General features: G+C 40.7%; 1 protein-coding gene across 1 annotated transcript in view; it reads left to right on the forward strand.

Moving 5' to 3' along the window:
- LOC146973102 (uncharacterized) overlaps window positions 1-5,661 on the forward strand; it is a 39,656-nt gene extending 33,995 nt beyond the window's left edge. Inside the window, 7 exon segments of the mRNA XM_085799163.1 lie at window positions 431-604; window positions 1,060-1,236; window positions 2,508-2,684; window positions 3,230-3,406; window positions 4,364-4,553; window positions 5,005-5,020; window positions 5,138-5,661. Of these exon segments, the coding sequence (XP_085655289.1) occupies window positions 431-604; window positions 1,060-1,236; window positions 2,508-2,684; window positions 3,230-3,406; window positions 4,364-4,553; window positions 5,005-5,020; window positions 5,138-5,661 (1,435 nt within the window).
- The last annotated feature ends 15,909 nt before the right edge of the window (window positions 5,662-21,570 follow it).

A 21,570-nucleotide genomic window follows, 5' to 3' on the forward strand; every position in this document is an offset into this window, starting at 1 on the left:
CTGCACAGTGAAAATCAGACTCATTCTTCTCCATCATCAATGACCGTCAGTTAAACACCTTTCAGGTTTGCAGGAGGCCCTAGATGTTAGCTGAGGTCACCTGGTTGTTTCTGCTGGTCAGTCAGCCAGTTGGCCATGTTTGTTTGAAGGGACAGCCTTGTTTGTTTACTTCGTGTGTCAGAGTCGACATAGAACCAGAACAGAACTGGTCAGGACTCGTCCTTTAACAGGTTGAATTAGACAACGCTACTGAGAGAAGAAGATCATATCATCAACAGCGATCGGACTTAGGCCAACCAATCTGATCAGATATTGATTGTATATTGACAGTCTGACCTGAGGTCAGCAGCAGCTGAAGGACAAAGTCCCTCCACTCATTTTAGACACTGATCATTGATCATCAATTATCAATCATTTTATCTTTATTCAGATTGGAGGGCTGCAGTTTGTCAAAGACCAGCTGTTCTTCTCTGGTCTCAGCTCTGAAGTCCAACCCCTCCCATCTGAGACACCTGAACCTGAGTGACAACAACCTGGAGGATTCAGACCTGAAGGATCTGGGTGTTATTCTGGAGAGTCCAGACTGTAGACTGGAGACTCTGAGGTCAGTCCACTGACTGTTACTGTTGTTGATCCACAATACATACAACTTCATGTCAAAAAATCCTAACTATCACTTTAAGTGAAGCTGGGTAACTGAAAGATACCCTGGGTATTTTGAACTTGCTTTGTAGTACAGGGCTCAGGACCAAGAAAAACCTTAGTCCTGGATGAGGACTGGACGTTTGGACCTTTAAACTTTGATCCAGTTTAGTCCTCAAATCACAATAAGTCCAACATGTCTGATCATATATTGATTGTATATTGACAAACTGACCTGAGGTCAGCAGCAGCTGATTAATCTGTAATGACATGTGGATGATGTGGGGAGAAGGCCACGTTACAATGGTCCCCAATAACAGAAGGACAAAGTCCCTCTACTCATTTTAGACACTGATCATTGATCAATATCTGATCAAACATCATTTTTTTTGTCTTCTTCTTTTATTCTTTATTCAGATTGAGTGGTTGCAGTTTGTCAAAGATCAGCTGGTCTTCTCTGGTCTCAGCTCTGAAGTCCAACCCCTCCCACCTGAGACACCTGGACCTGAGCTCCACGTGGAACCTGCAGGGTTCAGTAGTGAAGGATCTGAGTGGTTTTCTGGAGAGTCCAGACTGTAGACTGGAGACTCTGAGGTCAGACTCTGTATGCTCAAATAAATGAGATGTGAAAGTTGTGTTGACACTGAGCCGACACTTGCTCGGTTTCACGGTGCATTACACCAGTGTTTCACAAACTTTTTTCAGTCAGGGCACCTTTCAAAAGTGCATAAAATCTCACCCCTGTGTAAAATATAATTCAAAATGACACTGCATAGCCTAAATGTAAATGTCCTGTTTATTTAGACGTGACAGTATTACAGTATTTATGCATAGGTGCCTCTGTAGCCTACATATGCACACACACGCACACGCACACAATAATCCGCAATGTGAGAGGAAGAGAGAATGGTCTACATGCGCGCAGCGCAGGCACGCGCTCAAATGAATATCCACCGGCGTCTCCGCTCCGTTCTGACTCTGTTACGAACAATCAGAGAATTTCCACCGTGTCACTGCAGTCTGTTTTTATACATCAAACGCACCGGAGTCGGAACAGAGCGGACACAGATCCACTGGAGAGAGGAGGGGGTGTGACTCACCATCAGTGAGAGACGTGTGCCTGGTACTACGCATTTTTTTCATAGCGTCCGGTGTCCGGTGGACACGGCCGTTGGTCACGGACTCACGGGTACTCAGAGTAGTAGGGGCCGTGTCCACCGGACACCGGAGCGGTCTCTCTCTCTCTCTCTCTCTCTCACTCTCTCTCTCTCCGCTGCCGAAACGAGCCGCCTCACGTCCGAGCCGCTTGATAAGTGCGGCGCTGTTCCAAAAGTTGAACATATTAAACACTGAGCGCTCTGAGCGCTGCGACAAAAAAAAGAAAGCGGCGAGAGCTTTTTTCCGAGCTCCATAGGATCTGAATGGAAAGTAGACGCCCAGAACGCTAAAAGGGCGTCCGGTGGACATGGCCCCTTTGCATACATGTAAAGAGAATGTATTCTATGAAATGTCAGAAGAGGTATTTTTCTCACGGCACCCTTGATGCAGTCAGACGGCACCCCAGTGTGCCGCGGCACCCACTTTGAGAAAGGCTGCATTAGACCATGGGTTAAACCTACGCCGGAATATCCCTTTAAAGAGGCGGAGTCTGTGTTGAAGCAGCAGCAGCTTTGCATGAATATTAATGAGCTGTTTTCTCTCTGTATGTGACTGCTTAACCTGATTCCTATTGCTTCAGCTGTTTGACTTACATTTTTTAAACTTGTTCTTTCTGACGCTTCTTCAGCTCTGAACAGATGATGAAACACTGAACGTTGTCAACAAGGAACTTTGTCCTCAACCCACTTCTTTTATTCTTTATTCAGATTGGAGGGCTGTGGTTTGACAAAGATCAACTGTTCATCTGTGATCTCAGCTCTGAAGTCCAACTCCTCCCACCTGAGACACCTGGACCTGAGCTCCAACTGGAACCTGCAGGATTCAGGAGTGAAGGATCTGAGTGGTTTTCTGGAGAGTCCAGACTGTAGACTGAAGACTCTGAGGTCAGTCCACTGACTGTTACTGTTGTAGATCTTAGATCTTTGATCCACAACTGAACCTGATTGGATCCTTGTTCCATATTATGCTGTTTTTCAGCCATTTCAGGTCGAAATGGTCCAACCACATTGTAAGCGTAGCGTATTGCCCCCAAATAGATTTGTTGTTCTAAATCTCAGCAACCTAAAAGTCGTTCTCCTGAGCTCCCCTAAGAACAAGCCATGTCTGTGTCTGCACCTTGAAATGCAAAACCACGTCCACTCCATACCTGTCATGGGAAAGGGTGTGGTTTTTGCTACAGGTACCATGTGCTAATGTTGACATTGGAAATGGGCATGGGAAATGATTTTCGAATTATCAAATAGACACTCAGTTAAAAAAAGAAGAAGAATAGTTTATGAGACTATTATCTTGTATGAAAAAATGTAAATGTTCCTTTTTACTGTGGCAGAAGGAGAAACATGGAGAAACTACTACAGCCAACAGGAAGTTTGACCAGGACACATCTGATCAATTATCAAATTGTCTTCTTCTTTTATTCTTTATTTAGATTGGATTTCATCAGTTTGTCGAAGATCAGCTGTTCTTCTCTGGTCTCAGCTCTGAAGTCCAACCCCTCCCACCTGAGACACCTGGACCTGAGTAACAACAAGAACCTGCAGGATTCAGGAGTGAAGGATCTGAGTGGTTTTCTGGAGAGTCCAGACTGTAGACTGGAGACTCTGAGGTCAGACTCTGTTTTATTTGTGTGCTAAGATGTCAGATAGTCCAGTCACTATTTCTCATCACATTTCACTCCAACTACAGGAACACATGTAATGTGTCAGACAATAACTCATTACTGTCAGGTATATGTTCCCCTTCTATTAAATATGAAAGGAGGCTAAAAATCATAGGACATGTCTGTTTTGATTATACAAGTCAGTGGTTCTTAAATGTGTGTTTGTTTTCTATAACACACATTCTACATCTCGGAGGTGACGTCTTTCCATATGCGCTTCCTTCGTCTTTCAAATGGGGATTTGTGCAAGATGCTACATCTGAACGTACGTGCATGCACATATGCTTGAACCAAGCAGTGGCCAAAATCACCCAGGCGTTAGATAGGCAGGAAGAACCTTGGGTTAAAGTATTGCAATTGCAATATGCCTATCATTACAGGCTTAATACGATTTGTTCAAAATTAAATAAAAGTCTGTCCCATATAGACGTCTGTCTCAAATATAGGGCAGGTCAGTTCGGCAGTTGAAGCAAATAAAAGTCCAGGCTTATATTTGAGAATTCACGGTACGTGAAGTCAGTCTGCAGTCCGCAGGTCTCAGTGATTCATCAGCCCCTTCATTAGTGTGAATGCTGAAGGTATTGTCATTATTGTTATTCAAATCTTTCTTAAACATCTTCTTTCTCCCTCTTCCCTTTATGGAACTCTAACTACTCCTTCATACTTTGTGCTACAAAAACTGTTTAAGTTCAGGTTTTTTTTTTAGATTATCAGATGTATTGTCATTTTTTTAATATTATTTATACCTTTTAAAATATTTAACCTTCAAAAATATTTTTCTATTTAAACGAATAGGAACAGTCTTCAAACTCCTCACAACTTCAAACTCTTTATTTTGACTACTTGAACATACTTTCAGCATCAGACTTCATTTTTATCTTTCCTCTCTTATTCTTTATTCAGAGTTAGGGGCTGTAATTTGTCAGATACCAGCTCGTCTTCTCTGGTCTCAGCTCTGAAGTCCAACCCCTCCCACCTGAGACACCTGGACCTGGGTGGAAACAACCTGAGCTCTTCAGCCCTGCAGCAGCTTCATGATCTTGTTAAGAGTCCATACTTTCGACTGGAGACTCTGAAGTGAGTTTCCACAGCAGTGAAGAAAACACATCAAAGCTCATCACATACAAGAAAAAAAATAACGTGAATAAATAAGTGCCAATCATCAGGGTTCTAGTCATTGGTAAAGGTGTTGATTCAAACAGGAACCATGTCAGGAGCAGAGCAGGAAGAGTCAGCCAGAGTTGAAGGTTCATCTGTCACTCATCTGAGAGTCACTAGAAAACACCATGTTCAACTTAAATTCACACTCACGTTAGTCTGGAATAAATACAGAGCATCAGCTGTTCTTGTTCTACTGGACTCAGCTGTTCCAGCAGATACAGTCAATAAATGACCAGTACAAGTTTCTCTATCAAATGGCATCACCCAATCAGAAGCTCTCGTCCCTAAAGTACCCTAACTAACATTCAGACACAACAGGACTGAAGTTTCTGTTTCTGTTTATGCCTCATGACTTCTCTAAACCTTCTACTTCTTCTCTACAGAACACAATGAGAGATGGTGGGGTGTGTGTGTGTCCTTGTGGACCACTTCCCAGGTAGGGGAAGTGGTCCACATTTTCAAGGACACACACATGTGGACCACTTCCCCTACCTAGGAAGTCATCTCTCGTCCAAGGCAGACATCGGAGAAGGGCGTTTGAAAACTCCAACCTGCTGGCAAAGACCAAGCTCATGGTTTACAAAGCAGTTGTCCTGCCCACTCTCTTATATGGTGCAGAAACATGGGCCACCTACAGCAGACATGTAAGAGCCCTGGAGTCTTACCACCAGAGGTGCCTGCGCAGAACCCTGAACATCTCCCGGAAAGACAAGCACACCAACAACAGTGTACTTGAGGAAGCACAAATCAACAGCATTGCAACCATCGTCATTAAGCACCAGCTAAGATGGCTCGGTCATGTTTTTCCAATGTCTGACACACGCCTTCCAAAACAGGTCCTCTATTCAGGGCTAAGGACTGGCCAGCGAGCTCCTGGAGGCCAGAAAAAGAGATTCAAGGACAACATTCGGATCAACCTAAAGAAATTCCGCGTAGACAATGCTTCCTGGGAAGACCTGGCTAAAAACAAAAGCACATGGAGGAACATGCTTCATGAGGGAGCCACAATCCACAAGCTCTTTCACTCACATGACCTCTAGGGCCTGATCTTGTGTGAAAAAAATACACAATAGAAATACAAGGGAGTGTACAACGAAGCAGATATCAGGGGGATGAGAACATGTAGCCCACTGCAGGAGACAAGGCAAATTAGCAGTGGATTTTGTATTTTTCATCTTTTATTTCTTCTGTACATTCTCCTGTTTGCATTTTCACACAGTGGTGAAGAGTGGCTATAATGCTGATTTTTCTTTTCCTTTCTTTTTTCATAAATGTGTTAATTATGCAAAGCTGCTCTGAGATGGATCGTTCACTTCTTGTACTCAATACTTTCAAATTAAAAGACAAAATTCATGCATTTACTAAACCAAAGAGGTTCAAAAGAAACTTTAGCACGAAAGACTATTCTATGTTTGCACTATTCTATATTTCCATCAGTGTTTTTATGCCATTGTGCTGTTGGTAGACAACATGTGTTTTGGTAGATTTGGTGTATTTGGTGTGTTTGTGTATTCTTATATTTTGAAATTTGTGTTGGTTTTTAGTTTACAATGTGTGATTTTGAGCATTAAACTGACAGTTTTGGCATTTGTGTGTTGTAAGTGTGGTGTGCATTAACCGTTTTGAACTGTTCTTCTTGCACCTAAATAGTGCAAGTAGTATTAGACAACATGGTTTTGTGTATTTGTTAGACTGTGTGGAAATCTTCTAGTGTTCAGAAAAGTGAGACAAGCCAGTTAAACTAGTGTGCCAATTGTTTTGACTGTTCATCAGAGACAGAAATGTAATCAAGACTCACCCTATGTGTTACCTGTCGATCATTAAGATAAGAAGAGATGTTGAATCTTATCAGATAATGTGAGACGAACTATGACTTAAACTCCACATGCAGCGTATAGTTTAGAATTATCTTTAGAATCCTCTGTTATCTCATCAGGGAGAGTGTGATTGATTGGTCTATTTTAGCACTAAATTTCTGACGCCATAAAACTTTATAAACAGCTACAGCAGCAACATGGCAACAATTTACAGTTATATACTTCACTCAATATCCCAGAGAAGTGTTTACTTTTTCATTATATGGCCTTCATGTGCTCACCTGGTAACAGTCCACAGGTATAGTTTAGATAAGAATAAGTGAAAGTCATTATAAAGAAATTCAGATGCCAACATTTGTGTATTGGCCCATTGTTGGTATAGACTATAGTGTTCATGTCCTGATATTTTATATCTGATCATGAATGTGAAAATCATAATCACAGAGATGACAGGTTTATAGATAATTAATAATATGCGCATTTCTTGATTTTTCTCTCACTTCTCAGTGTCCTGACTTTCAAACAACAATGTGCTTATAATCAAAATAATGAATGAATGAATGCATTTATTTATTTCGGTATATCAAGCTTATATAAGAAAGGGTGTAGGTTGAAGCCAAAGCTTATATACACCTACCCCTTTTACCTTAAAAAATTAAAATAAAATAAAAAAATATATAAAATAAAAAAATATAATCATATATTGATTTACACCAAAATGTGCACAGATGATTTTATGAATAAAACAAATGAAAGTTACAGTAGAAAGTCTTGAGTTTCTTTCAGGAATGCAGGAATGAAGTTCCTGCAAAAACTAAAGAAAGAAACAAAGAAAGTGTGATGACAGAGTGACCATGGGGGTTTGGGGTGAGGGGGTGAGGGGTGTTAACATGTCTGTAAAAAGACAAAAAGCCATGACACTCTCATGTTTGTTCTCATGTTCATGAAGATTACTGGAAGATATTTGCGATGCCGCACTTGCCCGGTTGGTGTAACAAGCCTATATTGTCATTTTTATATTACTATAATATTACTATATTATATTATTGTTATATTTATATTATTAATTCAGCACACTATCAATAACACTTTGAATGTTGTTCAATAATTGATCATTTGTGTTTATAATGTTTTTACATCATGTCAGAAAGACTTGGACTTGTTGAGGTTATGTGGTTTTGAACTGGTCAGTAGTCTCTTTTGAGAGTAGGTTCAGGGTGATGACTCATTTTAATGCCACTTTTTCAGTGTAGGTTTTAGGTTTTAGGTTTAGTGTGTATTTCATGAGGAAAAATAATTGCAGGAAAAAACCTTTGCACAACAGGTGTTATTAGTTTATGTGAAACATGCAATTACTGAGTGTGATTTAAATTACTGCACATTATTAAAGATGGGAAATTATAATGGGAGAAGCACCTACCTTTTTTTGTTTTTACCTTCTTTCTCTGACTTCCCAATTTTGTCTGTTTCCAGTTGATGTAAGACAGCAGCGGGAATGGCTATCCAAAGTGAAAACCACGATTCAAAGTGGCCCTTGGATGACAAATACTTTGTTTGCCATCGTCCTTGTCTATTTGGAAAAGGTGGTGGAGAGGCAGTTTGCGTGTCCCTGTGATCCTGAGTGGAACTCTTGGTTTGTGGCTGGATACTTTCTCGTTCCTGCTTTTCTGTCCTTCATCCTGACGATACCAGTGCAGGGATGCAGGGGTCAGTCCGGCTTCTGTGTGTTTGTAAAGGACATATTTACCAGCCTCACTCCCGCCTTCGTGTGGATGCTTCTGCTGTTTTTTGACGGCCATTACTACGCTTGTGGAATGACGGACTGGTCAGGCAGGTATGCAACCATTAACGAAAACTTTCCTGAGAAATGGTGCGAGCCAGTGAACGGCACCTTCTCACCGGTCATGTTGATCAGGACCCAGGAGTGGTTTGCTCAGTCTCAGGTGAGTGAAACTCTAAAATCTTGTAAAACATTTCTCTGTTTGTTAAATTAGTTTTCAGGTGGACGTTGTTTTACAGTGTTGACAATTAACTTGATCCCATCTGTCTTTGTTCTTCTGTGATTTAGCAAATTGGACTTAATTTGGTCACAACTGCCACTGTGGGAATCACACTTTATAAAATCTACCAGTGCTGCTGCTGCTGTGAAGCGTAGTCCATGGTGTCAGAGGAAGGAGAAGGAGGTTCCTGAAAATTCATGTCACAAGTCTCAGCTTATGTTTGAGAAAATGCTTTTTATTTTCCATGTTTTTCCATGTTTGTTTTACTCAAACAATGTGCTGGATCGGTTATGAATTTCTTTTCTTTTTTTTAACGATAAATATGCTTGGTGTGTGTGTGAGTGGGGGGGGGGGGGGGTGAATAAAATTGCATGACTATGAAAACATGACTATCATATCATATTACATTACATTGCAAAAAATAAATAAATGGACAGAGGTTGGAAAAGTGTGAAATAAACAGTTAATCAGTTCCCTCTTGTGGTCAAATATATAACTGCAGCACTAAATTGAAAAAATACCATGGGCCCTAGTTTCTTGGCGCAGCGCAGGTGGCGCACGGTAGCGCAGCTGGTCTAATGCAAGTTTCGACCAGCGCAGCCTAGCGCAAAGTCAGATTGGAAGATTGGCAGATCGCGCTGCGCTGAGATAGGCGTGGCCGCGCAGCAGGGGGAGGCGTCACAGATTCAGCTTGGTGCAGTGGAAGTTTTGTGCGAAAATGTCCCGCCGAGGTTGCGCTGAAAGCTCGCCACCTCCAACCAGGTCTACTCTCAGCGCAGGGCGGAGCGCAGCAGGTGCAGTGGAAGTTTGGCTGACTGACCTGCAGTGCACACACGTCACCAAGACCTCACAGGCAGATCTCCACAGTTCCAGACACATTTCAATGCAATAAATATCCACAATAACCACTATTTAATGCAACTAACGGAATCAACACGTGGATTTATATCTATATAGATTGTCCCGTCACATCTGACGTCAGATCAAAGCAGAGATCAAAGGCTGTCGGTGCGTAAAGGAAACTCCACCTGAATTAACACAGCAGGGACGAACTGGCACTGAAAAGCAGCTGTGGATGTCCCAAGCAGGACTGTGAGGGTGGATGACTGCATGTCGCTGCCATACCACTCTGCCCTTGTGATGATCCCCTTTATTTATTTATTTATTTACTTATTAATTCATTAGCGCGTGCGACCGCATCACGCAGCCGTAATGAAAAACAAAACACAAATCATTATCTCTCTTAGTCCACCACAACAGCCTCGGTATCAGATAGTCAGTATATAGCCTACTACAGTATACTCAGCATCTCTATCACAGAAAAAAAAGAGAAAAAAAGAGACGGACAGAGAGAGAGAGAGAGAGGAGGACAGAGAGAGAGAGAGAGAGGGAGAGAGAGAGCGTCCTTTACGCTGATTTCATGGTGTTTGTTCATGTTGTGATTAGTGTAGCCTACACCTCTCATCTTGCTTACACAGGGTTTGAATAAATGTGAGTTTCTTTATTAGTTTATTAGTTGTTGTTTCTTACATTGGGCAGGGGTTCTCAGTGTATCAGATCAATCCTGGTTAAGTATATTAGTAAACTCATTATTCGGTCACTCTGAGCTTGGACCTCCGGACCAAAACAGCTGTTTCCTCCTGGGAGAGGTTCGGCCTCTGGCGTCGCTGTTTCCTCCGTCCATGTCCAAGTATAAAATGACAAACTTGCAGTGCCCATCACCTGCCGCGCAGTTAAAGGTGAGGAGAGGAGCTCCTTTGATTGGTGAAGATCTGACTCGGCTGTGTCAAACCCACTCCACGCCTTTCTCTCCTCCTCCTGTCTCCCTCCCGCCCTCTCTCCTCCCTCTTCACTGTTTGCGCCGGTGGGAGGGACGAGGGGAGGGTTTACGCTGGTCTAAGTCTGACTGCGCGGCCCACCAATCTTGCGAAATGGACCTGGGCCACACCCCGTTGGCATGGCGAAGCTGCGCTGATGTTAGACTTCACCTGGTCTAAGAAACTAGGGCCCCATGAGTTCAGTCAATGTATTATTGGAACAATTGTAAATGAAAAGTGCTCTGGTTCTGCTACTGGGTGATTTTTAACCAATACTAAAGTGTCAGGTAACTGTACTCTAATTAAATGTGTAGTACAATGTGTTTTTCATGTGTAGCTCACTGTGTCATTCATGTTTACTGAAATTAACTGCTCAATATTTCCTGATTAAAACTGTGCTTAAAGTTATTTCTACCAATACTATAAATTAGCTGTAATGATTTTCAGTTGTAAATGCCCATATCTACTGTATACTCCATATAGATATATTTAGTGAGTGTTTTTGCAAGTATAAATTTCATGCTCATTTTTTATTGGGCTGTTTTGCATTGCAATAAAATTTAAACTAAAAATTGTTGTTCAACCGGTCTAATCTGCACTTTGATCACAGTGTATCAGTGCATCAGTCAGTGTATGAGAGACAGTCCTGCAAGGCAGCTGCTGTATTATTATATCATGGGGTGATAGCGACCTCTGCTGGAGACTTTTTGGATGCTCTTTATTAGGATGGAGAATGCGAAGTGAAGGAAACTGTTTGCACAATATAATATCACTCCAACCAAAAGAATATTACTATATCACAAATAATTATACTATTTATGACATTAGTATTACATTTTTCAAATATGTGTCCATGTCTTTAGGCCTATGGCGCATGACTCGCATCCTGCACTGCCCACATTCAACACCAGCAGGGGATTGTGTGACCATATCGTTAGCTCTGCCAGTGTTGTCGGTGACATTTGTTAATCCGTCAATTGTTGTTTTGTTTTTGTTTTTTGTTAGTAGGTTTAGTGTAAGAGTGTCATGGATCAATGCAGAAGTCTGAGTTGTGTTCACCACCTGTTAACTCAAACTGTTTAGTAGCCAGGTAGAAAACCAGGACGCTATCTACATTACACTCATAGCATCATTTCCAAGAATATAATAATACACTATCTATGTCCGGTTCATGTTATAGCAACACATCCTACTCGTAATGTTTCATAAATAAAGTTACTTACCTGTTCAGCAGCAGCAGTCTACGCTACGTCCGTGTCCTCAGTCCGATTTCTGCTTTCAAGGCTCCACCGAGGAAAAACAACATGGAGGCTAATGTCTGTTTGTCTTCTCTGTCGGTCACTTTCTTTCTTTGGTTGTTTTCCTTCTGCTGAGCGACCAGGCTTTTTCTTTGTGTTTTAATCCGTTTTTATAACCCATACAGTCTACTGTATGGTACAATCCTCTTGTGAACTGTGACTTTGGCGCTTCTTCATGATCACCATTGTTACCTGTTGCTAGGAGACTCACCGCTCCCCCTCGCGCTCCCTTCCTGTCGTGAGGTAAAATCATTCCCTGTGCACAGCGCGGGAACTTCAACATTCACTACGAAATTGAAAAGAAGAAAAAGACGCAAAACTGATATGTTTAATCCGTGTTGTGTTAGCAATGGCTTATGTAACAGAATTTAAGGATAGCTATGTAAAAGTTACACTACACTACAGCTTTGATGAATGAATAGATTACAATGAAATGTGGTGTGGTTTCTCTCAAAATAAAAACAATAGAAGAGAATAAACAGTAGAAAAGTGTAAAAAAAAAAAAAAGTAAGCGAAGAATAAACAGCAGGCTATAAGTTAGAGAGCATCTTCATATAGCCCAAATTAAAACAAATGAAAATTAATGTTCTCAAAAAATTTGTATGAATATTAATTTCTTTATCTTACTGGGTTTCTATTAGTGATGGTAAAAATATGCAGATTCTCCCTTTATATTGCTTTTAGAACACAGAGTAGAGTAGGACTTCATTTCCCAGAATCCTCTGGGTTTTTTTTTCCTGTTTTTGCGATAGGTACTGTTGTTCATATATTAACTCTGTAATTCATGTGTTATATTGTTTAAAAATATTCTATGGTCAAAAAGATGATAGCTAAAGGTTAAGTTTTCCTGTTTAATAAAAAAAGACTACAACTTTCCCCGGGAGGAAGTATCCCAGAGTTCAGTGTGACAGTGGAAAGCTGGCTGTGTTAGGTTTCCTCAGCAGAGAGAAAGAAGTCATGTTTGGAGACTCGAACTAAAAGTTGGCCCAGATATTGCACTGCCCAGAGAGACTTTAACCGGTCAGAGTACTCTTTTCACGTATCTCAGTTGACTGTGTTTATTTTACACGACGGTGAAGTTTTATGAGCTGCGACAGCGTGGTCTCCGTCACTAGCTCCGACATTAGCCGTGTTGCTAGTTAGCTCGGTGGCAGAGAACTAGCCTGCTTCACAACACGACATTCGTGCGGGCGTGAGGACGGACCGCCGGACGGACCGGACGAGCGGACGAGTCGACAGCAGAGAACGAGGACGTGTCGCAGGTAGCCGGACCTACGGGAGTCGGCGCGGAGTTGTCCGGACATCGCTCTATGGCCTGGCTGGCTACACCGCCATGTTGCTTCTACAACGAGAGGTTGCGTGAGTACTTGACATTGGAACGATACCGAGTGCAGGATACAGGCACGGGACTGTGTTAAAGCAGACTGTGTAAACTGTCCCGGTTTCAAAGTTTAACTTCTTCTAACTGGATAAAACAGTGCACCAACGCTACAAATGGGCCCCAACGGTTAGGGAAATTATCCAAGCGCTTGGGTTAGACTTTTCCTGGTTATTAGCCTATCATTTATGTGAACTGTAGAAAAGGCTACTGTGGTACAGGTGTGGGTACAATTACTGCGTTTTGACTGCATAAAAGCACACTGCTTTGACATTTATACATTTGTGTTATTGAAATCATATTTTGAACATTTAATAGGTGTGAATGCAGTTAAAATATTAAGAACACATCTAGGTAATTATTTCATAGGTGAATGGTTTATTAAAAAGAGATTTAGTTTACAAATAAGCTAAAAAATCTCATTTCATAGGTTTATTTTCATTAAAAAGGTTGAGTTTGAGCTCAAATTAAAATTAATTCATTTCATTAATGTGAGAGAACAGAAAGGATTAAAACTACTCTTTTGATTAGAAATTATACATACACATACACATTTCATTAAACTGTTCTATTGATCAAAAAGGGTAAAAAAAAAAGAAAGAAAGCATTTTGATGCTTCAGGTATTACTGTTTTGATTTAAAGGATACAGGAAGTGTTTTTGTTTGTTATTTTCTATTTGCTTAAAAGCATTTCTCCATTTAAAGGTATCATTCCAAAGAGCTAAAAGGATTTAATAAAATAAATGTTTGCGTCTTACTTTTACATATTGTTGTTTAAAGCAGAAGTAAGCGATCCGGTCGTTTTGGCTAATGCTGCCTTCCAGGCAGGCTTTTGAAGCCGTAAATTACAGCTTCAAGTCACAACTTACGACTTTGTAGCGTTCCAGGCAACCCACTCGTGTTTTTCCGACCTGTTTTACCGGTGAAAGTCACTATAACGGCCACTCGTAACTTCCGACCCGTGAACTCGTACCAGATCGAACTGGTACAACTTCACAGGTCGGAAAAACACGAGTTACGGGCTGCCTTGAACGCACCATAACAGTCCTCGTCCCTACGTCGCCACATTCACAGCGTCCCTTGGCTGCACACACAGCCCTGCATGCCGTTCTCTCTCCTCATTGGATAAAAACTGTAGGATACGAGAAATGTTTTCTCCTCGGCTTAGAGCAGAGCAGAGTGACTGACAGACCCGTGTTTCAGACCAAACACTCTATGTAAGTGATTGCTGTCGGAAGATATAACTATTTAAGACTTATATTAACACAAATATATCACTTACTTCTGCTTTAACATTCTTTTAGAGTAAACTGTAGGCTATTTCTGAGGGCTTACATCATTTTTGCTAGCATATAGCATAGTACGTTTTTAGTGGAGGCACTGCGCTAGTTACTTTCCTTTTTCTTACTCCAGTGATGAAGTCCCTTGCTTAATTAAGAACCACAGCAAATTCAACATCTTTAGCTGAGAACCTATGACCTGTTTTATTCTTATTGGGTGTGACCTCAGTGTAGATTATAAACACTAAGGGAAAAAGGGGTTACATTTAGATTGAAAGCTCCTTCCACGAATGACCTATAGGTATAACTTATTTCACATTGTTTCTTATATCCCATATGTATTTCCTTGCAGAGTCATGACAGTCAGGGAACTTCTATCATTTATGACCCAATTTATGTACACAAACAAACAAACAAACAAACCTGTAACAATGTGATTAAATAAAAAATCCTAATCTGTTGTTGCTGTGATAAACATGAAGCATATTAGAGATGTTCTAAAAGAAAGTAAGATCAATGTTACAATAGGAGGGCAAGTTTCAGGAACGTATTGGATCAAGTTAAACCTAAAAAAATGAGAGAGAGAGAGAGATAGGTTGAGCACCTTTTCTTTGATCACTGTGATTACTTTGACTATAGTTGTTTTTTTGTTGTTGTAGAAGTTTAGTATCATTATCATTTATAATAACACGACGTGATGGGAAAACTTCTGGAGAACTAGAGAACGTGTAGTGGGGGCAACTCTCTGCACAATATTGATCAATGAAGTCAACTAAAAGAATATCAATGTATCACACTAAGGAGCTAAGTTTTGATTCATCTAAATCTATGAGGTAGGTACCTTCACAATGGTCCTCAATGAAGGCACTCAGATGATAAACTAACTCACTGCCATGTTGCCCATTTTCAGATTAGTGGAGCAGTAAATGGGATAAGGCACAGTGGTGACAGTGATGAGGCTGTGTCTATCAAAACTAACAGGACATGGATGAGAGGAAATCTCAGTCTATTGTGTAACTGCAAAGGTCTGTTACTGTGGGAAACTGTTTTGCATGAGATTGTGCAGATAATCAGAGTAACTGTAATCAAGACTTGTTTTCCATATTCTCTTCATAACTCAGATGTGCGTTCCTGTAGATCGCTATATGATAAGAAGGGATGATGGACCTTATCATCGGTGGCGCCAGTATGTTTCAGAATACACAAGAGCTACCTGCAAAAAAGACAGACTTTGGTAGGCAAATTAAATTGTAAGCAAATCATCTGTTGTAGCTATGAAGCTATATAGCTACTCATCTTAGAACTGTTGCAAATAAGTAAGATTGCAGTTGCGTGTGTGTGTGCCTATTTAAAGAGACAGCCATTTGTATCGCGCATTCATTTTTGTTTTCCTGAAGAGTACTGGAAGATATTTGCAATGCAGCAGTTGTCAGGTTGGTGTAACTATGTTATCATCCTTATATTTATAGTTGTCATGGCTAGTTAATTCAGTGCAATATCAATAGTAACATTGCTCTCCATGAAGTACTTAATTTGTTTGTTTCTAGGTTGTTTATCCTGTCAGTGAGAATTTGACTAGTTGATGTTATGTAGTTTTTTTTTTTTTAAATAGTTGCCTCTGTAACATGCAATACAGAATTATTATGTGATTGAAGATGTACGTTTGTAGTAAGAGATTGTAATTTTATAAATGTTGACCTTCTCTCTGACTTCCTGTCTTTATCTTGTCTTCTTATGCAGCTTTACGTGGAAGAAGGAGAAAGAAATGGCTGTCAAAAGTCACAAACACACTTGAAAATATTCCTTTTGTGTCAAATGTTGTGTTCAGTGTTGTGCTTGTTTATTTGGAAAGGTTGGTGGAGACTGACTTTTCATGTCCTTGCGATCCTGGATGGAATATTGGGATTGCAGTTCTATACTTTGTCGTTCCTGCTCTTCTCACCATCATCTTGATGCGTTTCATGCTAGAGTTTGAGTTCTGTGACAAATGTTGGTCATGTTGTCGCTGTAACTTCAACTGTGCAAGGAGCACATTGATATGCTCAATACCTGCCATAGTGTGGGTCAGCCTGCTGTTTTTTGATGGCCGTTACCTCGCCTGTGCAGTGACAGACTGGCCAGGCAGGTATGTCACTATTGACAAAAATGGTCCTAAGAAATGGTGTGAGCCAACAAACATCACCTTAACACAGGACGAGTTGATCAAGACTCAGTGGTGGTTTGGTGTTTCCCAAGTGAGTGGAATTGTGATATCTCAAATGAAGGTTTTACAACAGTGTTGATAAACAATTTAATCCTATTTGTTATTTGTTCTTCTCATATTATTATCTGTGGTTTAGGTAATTGGACTCGTTGTGCTCGGACTTCTTATTGTGGGAATCGGGGTGTATAAATGCTATAGAGAGTGTCCTTGTTGTTCCTCTTGCCAGGATTCTGGAGAGATTCCTGGTATTAATCCAACTCAGGTATACCAGTAACAAAAGAAAAATGACTGTGTTCATCTAGTTTCTTTATCTTTACATCACTGTAATGTTATGTGTAATCTTTAAAAGCAACTTCCATGAATCACCTTATGTTGCACATATCAAATTGTTTTATGTATAAATTTAGCTGCATGAAACAACAATGTTTTGTGAACAAGCACAAATGTGTGTGTGTGTTTGGCAGGAGATTCAACTCATTGACATCTATGGGGAAAGGCTACAGGAAAAGATACAGCGGGTTATAGAAGCAGCCAGAGAACTAGAAGCAGCAGCTCGGTCAGCAACAACAAAAGAGCAGGAATCAACAGCTTAAATGTCTGGCTCTGAAGATTTCAGTTGATCCCTGAACTCAATTAATCAATAGTTTGTTCTTGTTGTTGTTATATCTAATGTTCTGGATGGGCAACAGACTATGGACCTATGAGATTTTCTTCATGTAACCACTGATCCAAATCTTCTAACTGTATTTTATCAAATTTATTTTCACTTTTTTCCAAATAGGTCAATAAGTAGCAACCCTGTTAATTGTAATGTTTATTGTGGTGAATGGTTTCATTATATTGAGCAGATTTTCGTGTAACAGGTGTCACTGTTTGAGTAAAGGTTTTCAGGGTTTTTCTGCATGTTTCTTTTTGGACAAAGTTTAATTAAATTTTTCAAACAATGAACTTCATCTTCTTCTTTTTAAACTATAAATATACTAGGTGTCAATTTGTAAGAAGAAATAAAGAAAGCTAAATATTGTGTTTTGTTATAAAAAATATATATAAAATATTATACTCCTTATATGTAGAAATATTTAGTGAGTGTTTTTGTATATGTTTATGAGTATACGTTTCTTCTACATATGGTTGTTGCATAATCATATCAAGTTGTTTTCGTGCCACATGCACTGTGGTAAAAGCAAAAGTAAAAGATTTGTTGAGTGGTGGGACAACGGGGAAATCTGTTATGATCACCTGTTGACTTTCTGTTTGAGAGAGATGTGAGTTAGTTTAGTTTAGCATAATAATAATTTTATTTTAATTTATTGTTTTTTTTTTATAAAGAAGCATTTTATTCCCTCATTCTGGGAAAGATGTACTGGTGTGGGCGTAGTTGTGTTTTGTTTTTCTTTCTATTTATTTTCTGTATATACGTATTTTTTATTATATAGTTTATTCACAATGGGCCTTGTCCCGATGCTTCAGGTCCCTTTCAGCTCTGAGGCAACACGACCCCCGACAGTCCAGTTTTTGTTTTGTTTTGTTTGTTTGTTTGTTTGTTTTAGTATTTTGGAGGACTTTTTGCCTTAAATTGATAGGACAGTAGAGACAGAGAGGAAATGGGGAGACAGAGGGAGGGGGAATGACATGCATCAACCGGAGTCGGTTGCAACGAGGACAATAGCCTCTGAAAATGGGTGGCCTGCTCTATCCACTGAGCTAAATGAGCCCCACCCCCTGATAGTTCTTTTTACACCCCTTTCTCCCAACCCACATGTTGATTTCTTAATATCACATCTGTCACTTATACAATACACATCCTTATATGGCAATCTTTTCATTCTCAATCCACGCAACTAACTGCCAAACTCCCCTCTGCCAAACGGCACTTCCTCTGTTACACACCAGTGTAACAGATCATACATGTCTATTTAGTCTCATTACTTTTACTAGTCATCAATTACAACAATTTTCAATTCTAAGGCAAGGAATTACTCATTTAATATAAGAGTCATCTGTGTTCTTAAAATTAATACATTGATTTAAAGAGTCCAGTTCATGTTGTTATAGGAGGCAAAGACCTGCAATCTCAGTCCAACTTGACACTGGAAGATATTTGCAATGCGGGGGCTTGCAGGTTAGTGTAACTATGTTGTCATCTTTATACTCAAAAATGTTTTTAATTTGTTTATATGTGATGGTCAGTTCTTTTTTTGGTGACTTGTTGAGTTTAGTTGCAAATGCAAACAGTTAAAAAAACAAACAAACTATAATTATTGTGTAACATGCAACAATCCAGGAATTTTTATGTTATTGAAGATGTTAGTTTGTAGTTTGAGATTTTTTTTTTACGGTAATGTCTGCCTTCTCTCTGACTTCCTGTCTTTATATTTGTCTTCTTATGCAGCTTTAAGTGGAAGGAAAGACGGATGGCTGTCAAAAGTCATAAACACACTTGAAAATGGCCCCTTTGTGGCAAACGTTGTGTTCAGTTTTGTGCTTTTGTGTTTGGAAAAGTTGGTGGAGACTGAGTTTTCATGTCCTTGTGAATTTGACCTGAATGTTGCAACTGTGGTTCTATACTTTGTTGTTCCTGCTCTTCTGACCTTCATCTTGATGTGTTTCATACTGGAATTCCAGTTCTGTGGCAAAAGCAAATGTTGCTGTACATGTAACTCAAACTGGGTGAGGAGCACATTTATTTGCTCCATCCCTGCCCTAGTGTGGGTGACCCTGCTGTTTCTTGATGGCCGTTACTTAGCTTGTGCAGCAACAGACTGGCCAGGCACGTATGTCACTATTGACAAAAATGTCCATAAGAAATGGTGTGAGCCAAGAGACAAATCAGAGGACCTGTTGTTCAAGACTCAGTGGTGGTTTGGTCTTTCTCAGGTGAGTCAAACTGTGATATCTCAAATAGAGGTTGTACAACAGTATTGATGACCATCGTCTCTGTTCTCATTCTGTCTTTGTCTGTGGTTTAGGTAATTGGACTCGGTGTGGTCGGACTTGTTGTTGTGATAAAATGGATATATGAATGCTGTAGAAAGTGTTGTTCCTGTTGCCAGGCTTCTGAGGTAACCGGAATTCCTTTAACTCAGCTTTTACACAACAGCTGCACCTGTAACATGAAGAAAATGATTGTGTTTCACATAATTATCTTTACATTCATGTTAAAAATGTATTTTTAAAAATTCTTCACTCACTCTTGAAAAGCTGCTTCCATGAAAGGCTTCATGAATATGACTTATTTCACATTGTGTGTGTGTGTGTGTGTCTAAACCCACTCAGGACGACACGCTACATGAGAGGTTGCGGAAGATCAAAGAGGCAGCCGAAAAACTAGAAGAGGAAGCCGAGTCAACAAGAGCTGCAGCAGAAGCCGTACTAAATGAGCCAACAGTTAAAACAGCAGCAGCAGTAAAAGAGTTAGCAGAAGCAGCAGAAGCAGCAGCAACAGCAGCAAAGACTGTTGTTGCTGCTGCTGCCAAGGCAACAGAGTCAGCAGCTGGAGGAGAAGGAGGAGGAGGAGGAGGAGGAGCAGGAGAAGGAGGGGGAGGGGGAGAAGGAGAAGGAGCGGGAGGAGGAGCAGGAGAAGGAGCGGAAGGAGGAGGAGGAGAAGGAGGAGGAGGAGAAGGAGGAGGAGGAGGAGTGGGAGCAACAACGTCTCAAGACATGAGGACAGCAGGGGACAGCGAAACATCTGAGCCAAATGAATCAACTCAACTCTTAAAAAAGTAATATTCTTTATTATTTCTGTTGTTATTGATTTTACTAATGAGCTTAAAAGACCATATGTCAGAATATTAGGCTACAGTTTTTTACGATCCCTTTGACTCGTTTTTCAATACTTTTTTAACACTTTTTCAAAACTGTTAAAGCAGAAGTAAGCAATATTTTTGTGTTAATATAAGTCTTAAATAGTTAATATCTTCCGACAGCAATCACTTAAATAGAGTGTTTGGACCGAAACACGGGTCTGTCAGTCACTCTGCTCTGCTCTGAGCCGAGGAGAAAACTTTTCTTGTATCCTACAAGTTTTATCCAATGAGGAGAGAGAACGGCATGAAGGGCTGTGTGTGCAGCCAAGGGATGCGCGTGAATGTGGTGACGTAGGGACGAGGACCAATAGATCCATGACGAGGGCGGGGGCTGCTAACTCCATCGGCTGACAAGAAGTTATGGTGCGTTCAAGGCAACTCGTAACTCGTGTTTTTCTGACCTGTGAAGTCGTACCAGTTCGATCTGGTGCGAGTTCACGGGTCGGAAGTTACGAGTGGCCGTTATAGTGACTTTCACGGGCAACAGGTCGGAAAAACACGAGTTACGGGTTGCCTGGAACGCTACAAAGTCGTAAGTCGTGACTTGAAGCTGTAACTTACGGTTTCAAAAGCCTGCCTGGAACGACCGGATCGCTTACTTCTGCTACAAAGCACAACACACTTGTACACAACACACAATTGACCCTTCGCGTAAGCCCCGCCCCCTTGGTTACTGTTGCTACGCCGGGCAAGCTTTCACTCCCAGCCATGCTCCTGGCAATATTTCAGTGACGTGACTCGCGCAGGAGGATAAAACATCTGTTCAACGACACGACTGGACAATGTACAGAGCAGCAGTAAGGGCTGGTAATTTTACCGTCTATAAACCCACGAAGACTTACGTCATCTCACTGGTCATGAAACGTTGTCAAACTGCAAGTTTTTGGGCGATTGTGAACCACATACATCTTTCGCTGCTGTTTCTTTTCTCCCACCGCTGTATCAGTCAGTGAAAGCATTCCCTGCCTGGAGGATCCCTCGCCTAAAAGCCCAGGTAAAAGCCCTAAAAGTACAGCTGTCATTTCGGAGGTGAACATATGGTTTTCCCCATATTTACACTTGCTCAAGTCGAAAAAAAAAGTCTGCTCGATCTGAACATCTCTATATTGCTGCCGCCGCCGCCGCCACCGCCATAGTAGCAGCAGCAACAACAACATCCTTCTCTACAAACAAATGTTTTTCGTCCTTGTCTCAAAATGTGTCCACAAAAGCAAACGTAATGACTCGCTGCCAAAAACTTGCCAGGCCTATAGTTACGGTTGCTAACGTAGGATTGGACAATAGCTGTTTGTGGGAGGAGTTGGCGAAGGGTCAATTGCCAGAACAGTGAATTTCTTGCTCAGAATCACA

This window comes from Trachurus japonicus, chromosome 15, assembly GCF_045865225.1.
Source record: "Trachurus japonicus isolate A0001 chromosome 15, Traja_1.0".
NCBI classification, from domain to species: Eukaryota; Metazoa; Chordata; class Actinopteri; order Carangiformes; family Carangidae; genus Trachurus; species Trachurus japonicus.